The sequence below is a fragment of the Hibiscus syriacus genome, unplaced genomic scaffold, assembly GCF_006381635.1.
Source record: "Hibiscus syriacus cultivar Baekdansim isolate YM2019G1 unplaced genomic scaffold, ASM638163v2 tig00001120_pilon, whole genome shotgun sequence".
NCBI classification, from domain to species: domain Eukaryota; kingdom Viridiplantae; phylum Streptophyta; class Magnoliopsida; order Malvales; family Malvaceae; genus Hibiscus; species Hibiscus syriacus.
In genome coordinates this window covers 1,045,147-1,065,411 of record NW_024061845.1, presented here as the reverse complement: position 1 = coordinate 1,065,411, position 20,265 = coordinate 1,045,147, and the positions used below count along the sequence as shown (strand labels likewise).

The following is a 20,265-nucleotide window of genomic DNA, read 5'->3' as shown; positions in this document are numbered from 1 at the left end:
CGCAATGACAATAATAACACAGTCGCATATTATACCTTCGCAATAAATGTAACGCAATCTAAAATTCGACCAAAACTGTAATTTAACCAGAAACTGATGTTTACCTAGGTTATGACAAAACTAGTAACATAAAAGATGGCTTTTCTACATATCTATAAACTGGAAAACGAAAAGCTTTATTCTATGGAAACTGCTTTGATCCTAAATGGTCAGAGGAAGGGAAATCTGATGCAACCTATTGTAATTTTAAGGTTAACCCTCCAGGCAAGTCTAGCTCCTATACCCTTTTTAGGATTGAAAACATTTTACACAGTATTCGATTCAATTAAAAACGCTCTACAACAATTGTGACATTTGAAACTCATGACTGCTTGTTGGAATCATGTCTTTCTTGATCTTGAAGTCGATTTCTTCAGAACCAATGGTTGGCTGTTTGATCTGAGATGCTTGGTTTTCCCTCATGTTCTCTTGAACAGCCTTGAAAAGAAGTGCAGCACATTAGTGTCTTTGACGAACATCAAAGTGCATGATAGATTAGTTCAATATGGAATTAAAACTTGAATTTGAATTTATTATACCTGCAACAGCTCAATCATCTTGCCAGTTCTGAAATTTTCCAAAGGCTTGAACACAGAAGGATGAGCGGGCTGTATGGCTTGTAGCGGTTCAATAGAGAGTGGTTGATCATCTTCCATTTTATGTCCGAAATCTTTGACCGACAAATTACCATTTTGAACTTCTGGTGGTTGTGCAGGGACTTGAACCCTTTTCATGACTTCAGTTATTAGTTTTTCAAAAGGCATGCCCGTCATTGACTTAGGGTCTTTATCCTGTAAACCCTCAGTTGGGAATTGACCAAATGGAACAGTTTCACTTTGCATGCATTTCGGCACAGTGTAGTTACTACTTTGAGGTTGAGTAGGAAATATTTGCTTTCCAACCGCTGGCATCTGGTTGACGGGCTTTTGCTCTGCTGTATTGACAGCTCCAGACACTAAACCTTTGTAGGCTACCAAATGAGGAGGTTGGCTTAATTGTTGACTGGCAACTTTGCCATTCGATAAGCCAGCAGGTTTTAACACAACAGGCACCACCGTGCCCCTGGACAATAGTGGAGAAACATATTGTGTTGCCCCCGACTGTATATGCTTGCTTTTTAAGGCTCCAATATTCGAAGCCCGGGATCGTGGCACCTGGTTGGAGAGTGCTGGTCCATTGACTGGAAGAGCAGGTCCATTCCTCTCACGTGGGAAGGGAATCTCGTTTCTTCTAATCATTTGGAGATTTGGAGCCACATAATTCTCCACTGAAACAGAAACAAAATGCCCGGGCTTGAAAACCACTCCCCTTAAAGTTGTGTCAGTGTCACCGACCTTAACAGTAAGCAAATATCCTGCATCAAATGCAGCATCGACAACACCACTAACAGCCTGACCAACCGTTATATCATTTGCATCATTGGTTGGATTCTGATGCGGCCGATTGCCATTCACCCCTTCAAATCCAGGTGGGATACGGTTAGGATTCTGATTCCACTGAGTCTGAGCATCCTCCCCCTCATTTAGACTATATTTTGGATGTTTTCTCGGGCGACCACGTTTGGGCTTCAGCGGAAAATCTTCTAATGCATCAGGGTTATTCTCTTGGCCATTGTCTTGATTCATCATATTATACACATCAAAGAAGTCGCAACTTATCGAGGAATCTTATCACTGTTTCCTTCCTGGAAGACAAAAGGCGATCTATAACAAACACAGAAAAAGGCAAATATTCAACATTTCAACTTCATAAACAGTCAAGAAAGAGTGCTGCCTTCTCAACATCAGTAGGCCAGAGGTTAACAAAGAAACTAGTTCTCTTTATGAATTCCCAGCAATCAAGCATCTTAACTCTTACTAAAATCGGCAGTCACAATCATGTATCTTACCAAAAGAGGCCATGTGAATATCAATAATACTCATGGAAAGAACCATAGCCATTAGCTACCATATATGCTAGCTAATTACAAGAAGAATGAAAGGCTAAAATTGCCTCTAATTTTTCCCATAATGGAAAAGATCTCTTCAAATTCTGATAACAAATTTAAACATAACCTTAACTATTTATTAGGATTACTAAACATAAAATTCAAGAAGTTCTAAACTGTTCAAACAATTCGATTCGAGTAATATACAAAACTTGTAAAGCTCTGAAGCGGTGATTTTCCCGGTATATCACCGGTGATCGGTATTATTACCGATCTAACACCGGTCAGATTATATTTTCCGATCTAACACCCTTAGCAGGAAAGCGCGCCCCCTGAACCGCGCTATATGCTGATTTGGCGCCACGTGGAGGAAAGCGTGCCCCTGAACCGCGCTATACGCTGACTGGGTACACGTGGGGTATAGCGCGCCCCCTGATACGCACTATACGCCACGTAGGGGTATAGCGCGAATTAGGGGCCGCGCTATACGCTGTACCAAAATTATATTTAACGCGGTCCCAAATCTGCGTTATATCATTTATAATATAGCGCGATACAGGTACCGCGCCTTAGATGCTTATAAATACTCTCATCCGGCTCACATCTCCTCGCATCTCTCCTCTCTTATAAATTAATACAACAATTCTGTCAACGAGTAATAATTCTCGTAATCTTCTCAAATTTGATTTAGAAGCTCGTGTGATTTTTCGTTATAAGGTAATTTTGTTATAATTTTTTAATTATACTTATTGTTTATTATCATTATTTGAAAAAATATTATACTAATTATTTTCAATTAATTTTTATGTTTGTAAAATTGAAAAGCGGGAGCATACGTCGAAATAGTTTTGCGGTGCAGGTAATAATATAAAATTTATTATTTAAATTATTTACGTTGATGTGTAAAAATTATTGTGTTATATTTTCATTCATATAATTTATTTAATCAGTTTGTTTAAGTTATTTTTTTTGCAGATATAATATTGTCGCACTTTTAAACTCAAAGAATGGCGCGACTTTCAGTTATTGTTTATTATGATGGTGAAATTCGAGAAGATGAAACTGGCGTTGTTTTCGTATCAAATGAGCGTGTTAAAATATCATTCAAGAGAAACATAACTCTTGAGGAGCTAATAACGAAGATTTCGAGGAAGATTCATGTTGGAAGTAACAGAAAAATGTCGTCGTTGCAGTACAGATTTCTAACATCATTGTTGCCATTAACTTATACAGCGTTCGAACTTTCGAACAATGATGATGTTCAAATGATGGTTGAAGCTCAAAGTAATTATTCAGACATCGCTATTGAGATGTATGCATATTTTGTTCAAGTGCGTGTTGTTCGGGGTCAATCTTTAAGCTCACACTATGGGCTGGCTGAACAAGTTGACAGCCCGACTACAATAATGTGTAATGATTTTAATGTCATAATGGGGAGACATTCATACGCAACTCCTTACGATATGTACCGAGGTGGGTCCATGAACAATACGTATGGCAACACCGCGTCCAGTTTAAGGGGAATGCATTCATCTGCAAATCCTTTTGACCTTAATATGGAGATGCCATCGACGCAATCATCTGTACAGTTTCCATTTGACACGATGGCTTCAAGCTCCAGGGGGAGGCATTCGACTGCGAGCTTTTTCGATCTCAATGTCGATATGCCTTCCAGTTCAAGGAGAAGGCGTGCAAGTAGTAGGTTCTTCGACCTAAATGTGGAGAGCATGGAGGAACCATCATCTCCACCAAAAGAACTGCTTCGTGAGCCTGGTGCGAATGGTGCTGAGACTGGACTATTCATTCACCCAGAATCACCGCAATTCAACTCCGATGATGATGAAGTTCCAGGAAATATGGCACAAACTGACCCTCATGCACACATATATGAAGCTGATTATGGTGCAATGTACGTGCCAGAATTTGCGGATATGCCTCATCTCGGTGACTATGGATATTACTCATCAATAAATGATGGTGAGTTATCTTTAGGCATGGAGTTTTCAAGCAAAGAAGAAGCGATAATGGCTATCAAAAATTACAATATCCGTAATTCTGTTCAGTCCAGAGTCAACCGATCGACGACCGAAAAATATGTATACTACTGTGCCCGACGCGAAAACGGATGCAATTGGATGGTTCGCGTATCGAAAATGAAGAGGAAAAGCAACATATGGGAACTAACAATATACAACGGTCCTCACACATGTTTTGCTGGAGGGGTCAGCCAAGATCATCCAACTTGGACTCTGAAGTGATATGCCAAGCCATCATGCCCATGGTAAAAGCAAGCTCTCATATAGCTGTTGCAGTGTTGATTTCAGCTATACAATCGCAGTATGGGTACACTGTCTCCTATAAAAAAGCTTGGTTGGCAAAACAAAATGTCATTGTCAAACTTAATAGCGAATGTGATGCATCTTACAACGAACTTCCAGGTTGGTTTAGGCTGGTGCGGACGTTGAATCCTGGGACAATTGTGGACTTTGAAACCTCCTATGCATACCATAATGATCGAGTTCTTCGCGATCGATGTCAATTCTATCAGGTTTTTTGGAGTTACCCACAGTGCGTTAATACTGTAAGCCGTGGTCCAGATCGACGAGACTTTCTTGTATGGAAAATACAAGCAAGTTTTATTATTGACAGTTGTCCAAGATGGCAATCGCAATATTCTTCCAGTTGCTTTTGCTCCTTTCGAAGGAGAAGGATACATATTCTTGGGTTTTTTTCTCCAAAATTTACGTACACATGTTATCACGAGGGAAAAAATTTGTGTCATTTCAGATCGCGGAGCTGGGATCAAAGCAGCAATGGAGTCTTTGGGTCCAATGTGGCAACCACCCTTTGTCCAACATAGGTATTGTATCCGAAACATTGCTGCGAACTATCATGGAAGGTACAAGAAGAATGATGAGCATCAATTAATTGTGCGCATGGGTAAGTGAAAGCAAGTTAGTAAGTTATACATTTTTTTGATCATTTTAATTTTGCAAAGAAAGTAAGTTAGTAAGTTATACATTTTGAATCAATGCTTCAAGATTTGCGGGCGAATAACGAGGAAGGTTACGAATACATCAGCCTAATCGATAAAGAAATGTGGACGAACGCATATGATGGTGGATATCGATATGGACACATGACGACCAACTTGGCTGAGATAATCAATTCAACCTTAAAGGGTGCACGTCACTTACCTATAGCGGATTTGGTAAAAATTACATATTTTCGTTTGGGGGCGCTTTTTGCGAAGCTCGGGGGACAAGCTCAAACCTGGATGCAAGGCGGTCATGTCTATCACCTTAGATTAGTTGCAGATCTACATAAAAAATTGCTGCATCAAATGGAATGTCTGTAACAAGCTTCTCTAGAATGCATGAAATGTTTCGTGTCACAGAGTTGCCCCGACCTCTTCAAGGGATTGAAGCTGTGTTGCTAAGAGTAAATTTAAGGGACAGAGCGTGCGACTGCGGGTTTTTTCAAGCTCTGAAGTATCCATGCTCTCATGTGATAGCAGCTTGCTCGCATACACGTCAAGACTATAACCATTTTGTGGATCTCGTATACCTACTATCTGAAGTTTTTAAGGTATAGGAATTTGAGTTTCCCCCCATAGGTAATGATAAAGACCCTGATGAGGTTCAAGATTGGCTTCCGATTATACCAAATCCGAGTTTATTGAGGGAGCGTGGTCGTCCAAAATCCAATCAATTTATTGCGATATGGATTCGAGAAAGATCTAGACAAGACAGAGATGTGGCCATTGTAGAAACCCATGACACACTAAAAAAACATGTCCACTTCTGTTGTCATCAAGTAACAGTTGATGAGGAAATGATGTATTTGTTTATCAAATAATAATTCTTGTATTTTAATTTGCATTTACTTCAAGTTAATATCATTCGATAATCGCTGATGAAGATTAAAAAATGAACACAATCATTAATTTTATCAAACTAATAACAATTTGATATTTAAATACAACAAACTTACAATAAGAATAAAATGGTAAATGATAATCAAATTACAATAACTGATATTAAATGGTAATAAAAAAATTAACTAAAATATATTAAAAAAAGTCCAACAAATTTAACAAAATAAAGTAAGTATTAAATGAGAAATAATAAAAAATTACAATTAAACAAAAAATCTATCGATGCCTACGTCGCGAATGTGTTCCGCATGGCGGTGGCTGTCGGTCTCGAGGAGGATTTCTTCGTATCACTGGTTTTGACTCCTCGCTGTCATCGTCATCGTCATCATCGTCGTCACCATCGTCATCGTCGTCGTCCTGAGCAGGTACATCAGGTTGATGAGGATCTGATGACGATGAAGCACCTCCATAGAATAAGGACCCTAGAGGTGTATGACTGACCATCCCACCGGCATACGAAAACTGGGAAAATTGGGAAAACCCAGACATCGCTGAGTGTGAAAACTGTACAGGAGGTGTCTGTGATGCGGCCATGGGTGATGAGGATGAACCCGCTAAATATCTAACATATGAACCCCAAGTCGTATCTGCAAACATATACCCATAATAGCCTCCAGGAGGGGTCATCTGTGACGATGGCGGTGGCGGGGTCATAAAACCAGGTGAAGGCGACATCTGGTAATGGAAAGGCGATGGCGGCATCATATATGGTTGCGGTATCATATATGGCTGCGGTGGCTACTGGGAAGGTCTTGCTGGAGCAGCTGAGGATGAACTGGAAGCACCTGCTCTCCGTCCACGAGTCGGGGGACGATGGTGCTGTGTCGGTGAACGTCTCTGTCGACGTCGTGGAAAGGTCTGCCCTCGTGCATCCTCGGGAAGTAGAAACGGTTTCCCGTTACTGTTGAACCACTCATAATCCTCAGCATACATCAAGAGGTCATCAAAAATGGGCTCTCTACGGGGAAGACCCGATGTCGATCCTCCCACAACACGACCCACCTATGATGCCTCACCAGCCAATCTGTATCTGTCTTGCTGCGTCTATCTAAGCTATGCAACTTGTCATATTGCGAGGTGCTTGGAATTGGTTGAAAACAACCAAACTGTCGGAGCACACGATCAGTGGAGTGCCACTCGACGGTCGCATAACAGATCAGAGGGACCATCGCCATCCAAACATCTGATGGACCCCTCAACTCAAGTGGGATCACCGCCCTCACATCATCAGTAGAATATGACACCATTCAAACTAAAACAAATAATATATAATTTTTATCAAAAAATAATCTAATTATATAACTATAATCTAAAATCGATTTTTAAACATTAAAATTCATACCTGTGTGCCAGCCTTCTGATCGATTAACACCCTAATTTTTTCTAAATCATCAAGTAGCTCCTGATGATTTTTCCTATCAGTAAACCACCTATTCAAGGAAAAAAATTTGTTATACGCTGTATAAATTATTAATATACAAAATCATTTATAATTACCTCAGAAGTAGTGGAAATACGAATGGGTTCTTCACAACGAGACATAAAAAGGGCAATCGATACCATGCCCAAGACTGCAGCAGCAGGAGACATCCGCCGATAGAATTACGCCTATAGTCAGTGGCTCCACACATCTCCCTGTACAGCAAAGCCAAAACTACCGAGCCCCAACTGAATGATCCGGCGAGATGAAAGTCGCTAAGATGTCGCAACCACATGCAGTGAACTAGGTTGCGCGATTTGTCCGACATCAACAACCCTCCTATCAGCTGCAGTATGCATGCCCGTGCATACATCTTAACCTCATCCTCAGAGGCGTCTGCGCTCAACTCCCGAAAATTAGCATCTAACCAATTTAACGGTATCTTACATCCGATAAAATTTTTTGGGACACGTCCTAGACTATCCCGACACAAAGTAGTCCAAGAACCGGAAGCTATCCCCGATATCACATCTCCATCCATCGGAAGCCCCAGATGCATAGAAACATCCTCAAGCGTGATCGTGCACTCTCCGTACGGAAGATGAAATGTGTGGGTCTCCGACCTCCACCGCTCTACTAAGGCATAAATCAGGTCTGGCTCTATCTTACAGTGACCCTGATATCTACATATGTAACCGAATCCAGCCTCTACTAAATACGGCAAGCAAGACACGCCTGGGTATCACTTACTTAAGATTTCTAATAAAAGGATCTAATACACGGTCCTTATCCTAAAAATAAATAATTACAAAAATTAATTCTTAATCTAATAATCATGCATTAAATGAATCAACTAATTATTACTAATAATTTAAATTAAATTAAAACGTTAAAATGTTACCGTATCAGTAAAGTGTCGAGATATTTAATTCTTAATCTAATAATCATGCATTAAATCAATCAACTAAATATTACTAATAATTTAAATTAAATTAAAACGTTAAAATGTTACCGTATCAGCAAAGTGTAGAGATATATGATTTTCATCCGAGCGAAGTAGACTGCCTTCCATTATATATCTGCACAAGAATTATATTAATAAAATATTAAATAAAGTAAAAATATAATAATAAAAATAATATAAAATATACCTTAAAAGAGAGTATTTGAGAGAAATTTAGAGAATTTGAGAGAATTTGGTGTGATAAAAGTGATTGAGGATGGGGTGTTTATAGGGAGATGGGGACGTGAAGGGTTGGGTATTTAGGGGTATAGCGCGGATGGGATATTTATAGGGAGATGGGGACATGAAGGGTTGGGTATTTAGGGGTATAGTACGCCCTCTGCACCGCGCTATATCCCACGTGTCAGATATCCAGGTATAGCGCGAATCAGGGGGCGTGCTATACCCACGTGGCGCCAGATCACCGTATATCGCGGGGCAGGGGGCGCGCTATATCCACGTGGAGCCAAATCAGCATATAGCGTGATTCAGGGGGCGCGCTTTCCTACTAAAGGTGTTAGATCGGGAAATATAGTCTGACCGGTGTTAGATCGATAATAATACCAATCACCGGTGATATACCGAGAAAATCGCCGCTCTGAAGCATCATTTTCTTTTTACCTCAAACAGAAAGAAAAACTCATCTCATGCATGTAATCTGTGAGATAATCTACACAATGATTTACTTATAAAATCACTTATAATTGCAAAATAATAAATAATAATAAAAGCAAAAAAAAAACTTTAAAGCGCTAAGAGAAACCCCCATTGAAACGTAATAAATAAAGATACCATAAATTACTATTAAGAAAAGCGAGAAGAGCAGACCTTTTCAAAACATTTTCGTCAACTTCAATAGTAAGGAAAAATACTGCAACAAGCATAATAAATTAAAGCTTAAGTCAATAACATGAAAAAAATCGAAAACCCGGGAATGAACTGAACAGAACAGTCGAGAAAGGAAAAAGGCTTAATAAATTAAAGCTTAACTCAATTCACCCTAGATGAAAAATAATCCGAGTAGATTTGATTGAGAATTAAAAAATATCACTTATATTATCTCATCCATTTTACCGGTAAAAAGTTTACTAAACGCAACTAATTTAAAGAGAAAATTCCTTAAATTTCGTACAGAGTAACATTAATTTAGGGATTAAAAGAAAACAGCTGACTTTTTTTTTATGGTGTCTTACTTTTCTGTTCCTTCGGGTTATTTCTTTTTCTTAAGAAAAATTAAAACTTTGATTAAAGATAAATCATTGGGGAAAAACCCCCTGGCTTTTAATTTTATTTTTCTCATTAAAATTTGTTATTTTGGTAGCAAGGAAAGATAAAGTGACAGCGCACATGAGGGACTTTAAAAAGGAGCAATGAAAAGATGCCATCTGTACAGAATGTTAAGTAATGAGGCTAATGATTGACACATTGGTTAAAGCGGGTCCTTACAGGAGCTTGTTGGCAAAATTAGGAGTTATAGACTAAAATATTAGTTTTTCTTTTTTTTAAATTGATAAACAACACGTGATTATTTAGTTATGGTAATTTTAAATTAATTGAACGGTCTTAGTGGTAAAAAAATGGCATACTCGTTTAAGGTCTCGGATTTGAACAGTCGTATTTATATGGTATGTTTTCAAAGTTAAGGAAAATTTTGAAAATATATTATTTTTTAATTACCCCGTACTATTCAAAATTAGTGGTACCATAATTTCTCCGACTGAAAATCCTAATTAAGCTGATGTTTTTGTATGTTCAATAACACATTAGTTGAAAATAAACCTTAACATGATTCACTAATCTCCGTGAACAATGTGGATCTTATAATTCAAGCTTTCTCTAATGGAGCTCTAATGTTACATTCAACCTTAACGTAATCGTTTTTTACATAATGCGCAAACATGCTCTTTGTCAACTGTAGTTATTGTTTGATGCAAAGCCCTCTGAATCCTGTTGCAGACCTTTGTACCTCCATGGCTTAAGATGCTTCAGCATTCGATTCATCGTTATTGTTCGATACACCGTTTTGCAAGTGTTCGAGAAAATCCATAGCCACATTATCAGTCCAGGGAGCTCCAAAGGGTGCCTCATCACCGGCAACCCATCCTAAATGACCACCCTGGGGTGTTACTATCACCATGCAATTCGGATTTTGCTTGATATCTTCAAATGGAGTTGCCTCAATGGGAGCAATTGGATCGTTTGCAGCCTGCAGACAACCATTAATGAATGAAGTTTTTAAAGAATAACAGATGCTGGAATCAATCTTTTTAACATTACAACTTTTAAAACCGAATCGAATCACAGTATGAACTGCTCATAAAATTACCTGGATGCATAGCAATGGAATCCGAACATGTTGCACGACATGACAACTACATGAATTTGAGTAATATTCATCCACTGATTTGTAACCCAATGACACTGCAAGGTGTTAAACTTGGCATCTCTAGTTACTTGTTAAGTTTTTCACACGCGTATCATACTCGACACTCATCCAATCCCAAATCCGAATACATACGAAAAAAACATACCTCGTGTTACTGCCTCATCGTATTCACGTACAGTACGAGGATTTAGACCCGCCAGAACATTATATTCATCAGGTGCATCTTCAAACAGGGAAGCATGTCTATCATTGCAGAATAATTTCAGATTATATTGCACTCAAAAACTGATATTGTCAAATTTTAATGCAATTAACAGTAACAGTGAGAGGAATTTCACGTCTAATTACTTCGAAAAAGTTGTAGAAAGACCTCCCCTAAGTGCTCTGTCATAAATATTGTTGAAGCCCTTTCGGAGATTTTCATCTGCAATTACTAAATTGAAAGGATTGCACAGTGATACAGCACCAGAGAGAGAACATCTATGGTGCTCCTGCATACCAAAAATTACGAAACTTATACACGACGTACTATGTTATTCGAACTCTTCATATTTATGTCGAATTTGAGTTGGGACATAAAGAAAAACTAAGTTTCCTTACTCTTCCCAAGTAATTAACAAGGATGTTCCCCCCAAGAGACCAACCGACACCGTAAATACTTGCTTTCGGGAACAAGGAGGAAACATGATCTACAACATGACATGTATCTTCTGTGAATGAAGCTGTTTGGAGCTGCAAATCAAGGATAAAAAAGTATATATACTCCGCGATCGAAATCTAAATCTGTAAATATATATATTACGTTTTTTTTAGGCTCGTTGTATGAATTGAGTCGTAAATATAAATATATATATGTTAATAGTACAGTACCTGAGGAGTAGTAACAGGGCTATTAGCACAGCCCCGGCTATTGAACACCACAACTCTCCAGCCTTTGCTCTTAGCTTTCACCAGCATATGCTTCACGTATGAATCTTGACTCCCTCCTGTTAGCCCTGGCTGCAAACATTTTCTCACCAACCAAACAAAAGGATAGAATATTAAACCGTTAAAATTCACCACTTTTTCCCTCATTTCGACAAATTGAAGGAAAGTGTATTTAGAACAGGTAATGCAGATTGATTTGGATATAATAAAAACAGACCAGTAAAATGAGGATTGGAGAGTTGGGAGGCAAGCTGCGGCGGTCGCCACTGACCCAATCCAAGGCTATGGTGCCGTTGTCTTTGGTCCGGAGGCACTCACGGCAGTACTTAACATCAGGGACGGTACGGAAGAAGGCGGCGAATATGGTCTCGAGATGGCGGTTCCAACCAATGATGGGGAAAGGCTTGTAAGTAAGGTGACGGGTGTTAAGAGCAGGGAGGAAACGGTCAACTCCTCCACCAGTAATTTCGAGCGGAGAGTGGTGGTCTGGCATTGCTGTGGTTGTTGTTGCGGATGTGGCACTGACACGGACGGTGGGTAACGGCGTACGTCGGTGGTGGAAAAGGGCGGTTGATGGTGGTTTGGAGGTCAGTGACAAGGGTGAGCTCGCCATTAAGGTGTTAAATCTAGACGTCTTCAGATTTTTTTTCATAGATTATGAAGTTGTGGCTGTTAAGAGATGACAGATTTTTGTCTGAAATTCGTACATGATTTTGCTTCATGGAGAGTGGGAACACATAACTTATTGATAACATGATTTGGGGACCGTTTCGTCACGTTTTTTTTTTTGCATGTCCGACATGGAATTTAGACATGACAATTGGGTGGTTTAAGATCATGTATATTTTTTTATTTCTAAATATCAATGTATGGTCTTAGACAATTTGGTAGCCAATATATTTTTAAATTTATTTCTAGTACCTCAACTTTAAAGATGAAATTTCGTGCGAGACTTTTGTCAAATCAAATAAATATTGTATTAAGGTTTATTTTTAAGGCTTTTGGTCATGTATTTGAATTCCAAGTAATAGACTTTAACTATTTTTATGTGAATATTTGCATAAATATGAAAAATAATAACACTCTTAAAATAATATTTATAATTTTTAATTAAAATATTTTAATTATTTTTCAATTAAGATGGTGTAGAGTTGACCCACCACATCAACCTAATCAGGGTTTTACTAAACAATATAGATGTTTAGAATCAACTCTATTTTTTTTGTAAGGTCAACTCTCATGGATTAAAATTGGAAAAAAGAATCGTCTGAAAAAAGTAATAATCAATTTATTATTTTAAATTAGGGAAGTAAATCAAAGTAAAATAATTTTTCATAAACTCATAGATTATCAATTACCCATTTAAGATTGGCTAATTTCATTTCCTAAATATATGCTCACCACTATGCATATGGTAAAACCCACATGAACCAATAAACCATTAAAAACACATTTTATATGAATTAGAAATACAAGGGCAAAACAAGAATGAAGTTATCAACAGCAACCACAGTTCTATCGCTCATGCTGTTTGTTCTTGGTAAGTAGCATTCTAAATTTTCTATACTATTCTTATGTCTTTAACATAACATACTTTATAATTTTTATTGAAAAAGAAAACATCAATATATTAAATACAAACTCGACTCGAACAACCAAGAAGCAATGGTGAATAAATTTGCAGGGATGGTGAAGGAAGTTAAGGCAGAAGTTGCATGCTCAACTAATTTCAACTGTGAAAACAAATGCCCAGATTGTCAAGGTTTGTGCACTTGTATCACCCATCAATGTGTTTGCTTCAATCAAACTGATACTTCAGAATCAGTCTTCCCGCCACTAAAAACCCAAGTTAAAGGTGGCCCTTAGAATTATTTGATCTTGTAATTGAACTATGAATGCCAAAATAAATCAATAATAGCACTAACAAATGTTTTTCTACTCTTTTCTTTCTTATATTCTGTTTATCGTTTTATTTATATTGCCTTTAACCAAAACAAAAGTTGGTTTCTTTGTATGTGTGTATAACCCTAAACCAACGTCAACAGGAACCGAACTAAAGAAATCGACTAACTGAATTATGTAAGTTAATTCGATGAACTCAGTCTTAACTGAGTTTTGCTCACATCTAGAAGCCATAATATATATGGTAAATTGTTCTCCTATGTCAAATAAATTATTCGAAGCTCGGCTTAAGCATGAACCGGACACGTAAATTCATGACAAACTGCAGATTCTTGTCTCAAACATTACTAAGTAAAAATGATATCACAATCAAAGTTTACCCAGTGAACCCTGCCATGCAGCAATTGCTTTCTAGCTTTAACTGAAAATCAGACAAACTCTTAATAGCTTAGTTTCCTACCTTAATAAGTTCAAACTACCTGTCATTATGCCTTGAGTGCCGCAATGCATTCAATTTCAATCTTGGCATCCAATGGCAATGCTGCTACCTGATATGTTGAACGAGCCGGAGCAGGTGAAGGGAAGTCTGCAACACAAATCATTTGCGGACTGAATTAAAATGTCTAGTTTCCATGATGTTGTTAACATAAAAGTCAGTGATTTTGATAGGTCACAACTTTCTATGAGAGATTGATCAATCAACAAGTAGACTCTGCTCATATAACTTTTGAACTTTATTTCGATGCAATTATCAGATTAATATGAATGGCCTAGAACAAGCTGGTTGATTGTAAAGCCCAATGTACCATATGAAAATTCAAGGGTTAAGTCTGATGCACTTTATTAACCAAACTTGAATACCAAGTTATATTGATGATCTTGTTTCCATTGATCAGTTTTGTATATGAATATGAGGTTTAAGAAAAACTGATAAACCATATACAAATTATTTTGAACATAAAACATATTTTAACTTAACTATTTTACTCACATTTAGCATAGATCTCATTTACTTTCTTGAAGTCTTTCAAGTCAGCAAGCCTGCATGAAGGAACCCCGAGAAACAATAAAGATATTATTTACTTCAAGTTAACAAACCTTAATCAAACTAACAAAAAGGAACGGAAGCGAAAAATCATATATAATTGTTGTCTTAACCACCGAGGAAAAGTCAACACTACTAGCTTTCAGTATTTTTCCCATATTTTTTAGTACTTACAGAATCGTTAGAAATTCAGTGACTACCGTGTCATTGGCTGCAAAATTTTGAAACATTAGTTCATATATTAGTAAGATACCTGCTCGGTTTGATCCTCTACACTGTCTGAGATGAACTTTCCAGTCTAGAATAGAAAACCAATACACATGATCAGTACATTGGGCATATAACTGAAACCTAGGATATACATTACCTGAACTCTTCATTTCCCTAAAATACCACCTACCAGAATGCAATATATTGCTACAAGCCCAAGTAACACAGTCTAGGAATGAAAGCTTAACATGTAAATAACATGTTATGAAAATGCCACGAACCTCCGGAATAGGACCGAGGACACCAGAGACAGAGAATATTATTGGCCTTGATGGCCTGACAATATGGTCCCAATGCTGCAGGAGCTTTGTCAGTTGCCACAGCCTCCTTAATCCCTAAAATCAAAAAATAATCACAAACCTCGGGGGCATCATACAAAACCAATATTGCTCCGACTCTTCATATTTTCAAAAGTACCCGTGCACAGCGCCTATGTTCTCGACAAATTTCTAGAAATGAGTGTGCAAATATAACCCTCCGAAGATCCTCCAAATACGTTAGAAGAAATTGAACACAATCATAATTCATAAGTACTCATATCCTACACTCACATCTTGTCCGACTAATATAGACTGAAACTACACATTAAATAGATGACATCCGTTGGGTATAGGTTCGAATCATGGCATCTGTAAACCCTTCCTTATCCTTAGGCTATCAAATACTTGACTTCCAAACAAAATAAAGTTCCTAACAAGCAAACTGTCAATTAACCATCATAAATCCAAAGTCATATGTCTCATAACCCTGTTCTTTCCCTTTCACGTTCACTTGATTGAAAGTAGTACCTTTTAAGACTCGATTAAAGCTAAAATCCAAACGGATTCACCCATTCTCGAAAGCAACCCACCAAAGAAAACTCAAAATCAAACAGTTAAAAGAAACTCATTATTTAACTGATAGTCTTTGTTTCGTTACCGGGAGAAGTGGAGAGGCTTAAGCAAGCGAAAGGAGAACCATTTCTTGAGGAATATCGCCAAACGGATGAGCCGGCAGCGGCTAATGGAGAGTGAGTGCGAAGACATCCCACATCGATAGTAGGAACATGAATTGACCTTAAACTACACCAAGCCATTTCACCTTTGTCTCTTTCTCTGGTTCTCTGTCTTCACTATTTGGTCTTGTGCTCGGGTTTGTGAACTGAGCTGATTAATAAAGTTAAAACAAAATGAACTGGGGATATTCTTGTATATTTTTATATGTAGACTAGATTGCCCTTTGGTTGGTGAAGCCTAAGATGATTATATTAAGCCCATGATTGTAAATTTGATAGTTCGTTTCGCGTGATTTTGATTTGGGTGCGATTAAATTATTAGCGCTAATAAACTATTAGGTTAGTTTAAAAATTAAGGCATAATTTTAAAATTGTACTTCTAACATTTATCAAAATGATAATTTTGTTTTATATTATACTTTTTGAAATAATTTGGCCCCAATTTTACATTTTAGGGTAAATATATCTCTAACTTTTGACAGAATAATCACTCTGTCATTTATTTTTTCCTAAGACATTTTAGCCATCAACATTTTATTTTAGGTTAAAAAAGACTCTTATTTTAGAGTGTTAATCGTATTTTAATTAATGATTTTTATCTATAGAGAGAATTTTTTACCTCAAAGTAAAATATTGAGGGTTAAAATGCTCCCAAGAAAAAGAATAAAGGTCATCATTTTAGTAGACGTTGGGAGTTATTTTTTACATTATGCCAAAAATTAAAGATATAATGCTAAAATTTTAAAGTTTGATTAAATATTTATTATGACGAAGCCATAGAGTGGTATGAGATTATTTAAGAAAAAGAATAATTATAGTGGCTCTTATATCTTTTTAAAAATTTTAGTCTAACGTTTTATGTTAAGGTAGAAAGATCCTTAATGTATGATTAAATAGTCAATTTAATCTCTCTCTCTTTTTAGTATTTTAACCATAGATATGTTATATTAAGGCCAAAAGTTCTTATTTTATAACGTTAATCGTTAGTTGACTAACTATCCTCATCCATAGAGAGACTTTTTATCTCAAAATAAAACAATAATCATTAATAAAGTTGAAACATCTCATAGTTAAGTGGTGAATAATATTACACTAATTTTTTTTTTGTATTTACATTTTTTATATAGAAAAATCTTAAAATAAATAAATATACAAATATATAATACTTCTACTCAAGTCCCAATAACATATTAATAACTTATTTTATGAGATTTGAAATAACAAAAAGTTGGTACAAAGCCTCCCAATGGTCTATAACTCTATATATACAACATAATTTTCTCTCTTTCATATTTTTGCGTCATAATCCATCATTAACCTCCCCCCCCCCCTCTCTCTATCTCTCTCTCTCTCTCAGGGTAGATTGGCACAACTCACAACTAAAAAGGAAAACCCTCACTTTTCTGGTGAATCGAAATTCCAAGATTTACAACTCATCATCAACCCTGAGAACATGCTCTCTACACATGGGACAAGTCCCTTGCCTGCTTAGCCATTCATCTATGCACTTCATGTGAAACTTGTGCCCACATCTCGGAAGATTTCTTGTCATTTGTCCCTCTTTTAGTCCCTATAAAAAATAATTATAGATATTGAGATTTGAATCCCGGATGTATCGATTTCGTTCTTCTCGAAACCTTACCTGTATACAAATCGAACAAGAAGATTCTTCCCTTGATTTGATCATCTCAGTAGATCGAAATTCATGCATCGGAAGCTTTTGAATGCAACTTTTAGATAAACCCTTTCCTCCATTAACATCGTATATGTCCGAGATTTCTCTGTACGTCGTTTCGAGTGAATTCATCTGTAAATTTTTTTCATCAGCTTCAACATTGCCTAAAGCGTAATCGATAATAGTGTTTGGTTACTGAGAAATTTGCTTTACCTGCCATTGATATGCTTTCAGCACTGCTGGACTCACCCATTCAATGAAAACCTTCCCATTTACTAAGCTAACCAATAATGCTACCTATAGTAATAGAAAGGGTTAGATAAAATAGCAAAAGTTTCTACTGTAGTGAGGATGAAATTAATGCTACTAGTGACCTTAGACAATGACTCCCCATCAGCCAATGATTCCAGCAATTGAACGGATGTGATTGCTCCAGTGACGACTCCGATTCCAGCTCCCCGGCAAAACCCAGTTTCCGTCGTCTGCCCTTTCATTGCTCCGACGATAGTTCCCACTATCGCCCCTCCTACAAAATCAGAGTAAAAAGTCTGCAGCAAAAGCCAAGCTTGATGGACAAGAAAGCACATACCTAAAGCAAAAATGCAGATGAAAATGGCAAAGATCGATCTGCTCAGCAGCTTAAACAAGAAGCCAACTCCAAGGTCTCTCATTTCAGCAAAAACCCAGAAAGAAACAGCTTCAACACATCTAAATGGTACCTCTGATATTCCTGGAACCCAGTCCTTCAACATCGCGAGAAATATCTTAAAGAGGGACAAAACAAGTAAATAGTGTGAAATGTAAAAGGCTGCATTGAATGTTGCATGTGGAAGAAGTGGGTTTTTAACGGGCGAGAGGGTGGGGAAGTTTTGTGGTGTAAATACAAAGCATTTATGAATCATCAACCCATTTTAGATTCTCATAAAACACGAAGCTAAATCAGTTTTGTAATGACGATAAGAACCGGAATTGTGTTCATAATTAATTCGACTTTTAAGCTTCATTACGTATCGTAAAACTCTTGTAAACGTAATAAGAAATTAGAAGCTCAGACGCCATTAAAACAAAAAACAGTGATTGCATTAGAGGAGGTGTGTGTTCAAAATCAAATTGGTTTTGTGGAATTCACAAGTGTTTCTATCGATTTGCATGATTTGATGAAGACGAATTAGAAAGCTACACTTTGGCCTTCGATGTCTAAAGTAGTGAAGTTGCTTTCAATTAGGACAAGATTTAGTTTAAGGACAATAAACCACGTCCCATCATTTTGAAAACTATGTCCAAGAAAACATAAACCCACGATTTCATTTGTATTTAATTTTTTATATGAAATAAAATTTAAAATTTTTAAATACAATTGCACATTAGAGAAAGAAGTGAAGAACCCCCAGCAACTTATCATTAAAGTGGAATTGAGTGACATTGGTTGGCCAACCATACCCAAATTTTCAATATATATTAAAAGTCAGAAGATATTTTCCATGTATTAAAGTGCTACATTGACCCATCAATTTACCTTAAAAACAAGGGTAAACTTAATAATACATTGACCCATGTATTAAGCTTCATTACATATCATTTGATCATTAAAATTAAAATGGACGTCAGTGGCAGATTCATAAATAATTTTGATAGTGAGCATATATACATTAATAATACAAAATTTTCATATGGGTAACACATAAAATTTTAGGATAGACACAAATAATAAAATGAGTAACGAACATAAGAAAAATCAGACTTTAGGATAGGCACATGCCCACCCTGAACTAAGGGTGACCCGACACTACGTCATTTTTTTAGCCATCAAAATTTATAAATTCTATCAATTTTGTCCTAATTCAAAACAATTCAATAAATTTAGCAAGTGAGATCATAAAATCAAAGCATTAGTTGGATAAATATATTATACCATAAAGTAGTAATAAGTTATTGTTAAATTGTTATTATAATAGAAAAATAACAATAAAGTAATATAATTTTTACGAGAGAATAATAAATAATTTAAGAGAATAACAAAGACTAAAATGATTAGATTTTTAAATATGGAGGGTTGAACATTGAATTGTTTTGGATTATTACCAAGTTAATAAAATGTAAGGACTAAAATTATTATTATATCAGGTAACATTACTATTCTATCTTAATATCTATTGACATTTTTGTACTAGTATTTTAATTGAGTGAATATTTGTGATAATATTTTAATTGAATTACATGTTTAAATTTTTTAATAAAAAATTATCTGATTATTATTAAACTCATATTTTTTTATTAATCTGAGTTAAGTACAATACCATTCGACATTGAACGCTTATACTCCTGGCATTCCTAGTGCTTAAACTCGGGACCTCAATAAATAACAGTAATTTTTTTTATCATCAATATCACTTATTTCGTGCTTAAGCTCATAATTAAATGACCTTGAATGTAGTTTATCCTTAAAAAACAATGGGTACCCATTAGCAGCTAAGCTTGATTATGAAATATTATTATTGTATTTAAAATGAGTATATTATTAAAATTTTAAAAATTATATAAATTTTCTTAAATTCATTTTTAGAAAATTAATTAAATCTATGATTTTTGCACGCAACTAAATTATCAAATTAAGAACTTAAATTAATTAAGTTATCGAATCGAGAAATTGAATCAGTTAAATTGTTTTATTAATTTTAATCATTAAGTTTTAAAATAAAATTTTAGGATACTATTATTACGTAACAAATTATGATTCTGC

At 36.2% G+C, this 20,265-nt stretch overlaps 3 protein-coding genes and 1 pseudogene across 3 annotated transcripts; all 4 read right to left on the bottom strand.

Annotated features, from left to right (window-relative positions):
• Positions 1-228: 228 nt before the first annotated feature.
• Positions 229-2,021, bottom strand: LOC120122169. The gene is made up of 2 exons (XM_039141391.1): positions 579-2,021; positions 229-477 (listed from the first exon to the last, which is right to left on the bottom strand). The coding sequence occupies exons 1-2, from the start codon at positions 1,665-1,667 to the stop codon at positions 337-339; spliced, it is 1,230 nt and encodes a 409-aa protein (XP_038997322.1). The 5' UTR covers positions 1,668-2,021; the 3' UTR covers positions 229-336.
• An 8,052-nt stretch (positions 2,022-10,073) lies between these two features.
• Positions 10,074-12,362, bottom strand: LOC120122148 (embryogenesis-associated protein EMB8-like). The gene is made up of 7 exons (XM_039141377.1): positions 11,857-12,362; positions 11,583-11,711; positions 11,313-11,444; positions 11,061-11,203; positions 10,858-10,955; positions 10,653-10,747; positions 10,074-10,532 (listed from the first exon to the last, which is right to left on the bottom strand). The coding sequence occupies exons 1-7, from the start codon at positions 12,289-12,291 to the stop codon at positions 10,302-10,304; spliced, it is 1,263 nt and encodes a 420-aa protein (XP_038997308.1). The 5' UTR covers positions 12,292-12,362; the 3' UTR covers positions 10,074-10,301.
• Positions 12,363-13,814: 1,452 nt separating this feature from the next.
• On the bottom strand, positions 13,815-16,037 carry LOC120122138 (annotated as a pseudogene).
• A 996-nt stretch (positions 16,038-17,033) lies between these two features.
• LOC120120827 (NEP1-interacting protein-like 1) lies at positions 17,034-18,366 on the bottom strand. The gene is made up of 5 exons (XM_039140362.1): positions 18,115-18,366; positions 17,900-18,051; positions 17,739-17,822; positions 17,493-17,657; positions 17,034-17,420 (listed from the first exon to the last, which is right to left on the bottom strand). The coding sequence occupies exons 1-5, from the start codon at positions 18,275-18,277 to the stop codon at positions 17,277-17,279; spliced, it is 708 nt and encodes a 235-aa protein (XP_038996293.1). The 5' UTR covers positions 18,278-18,366; the 3' UTR covers positions 17,034-17,276.
• Positions 18,367-20,265: the final 1,899 nt, after the last annotated feature.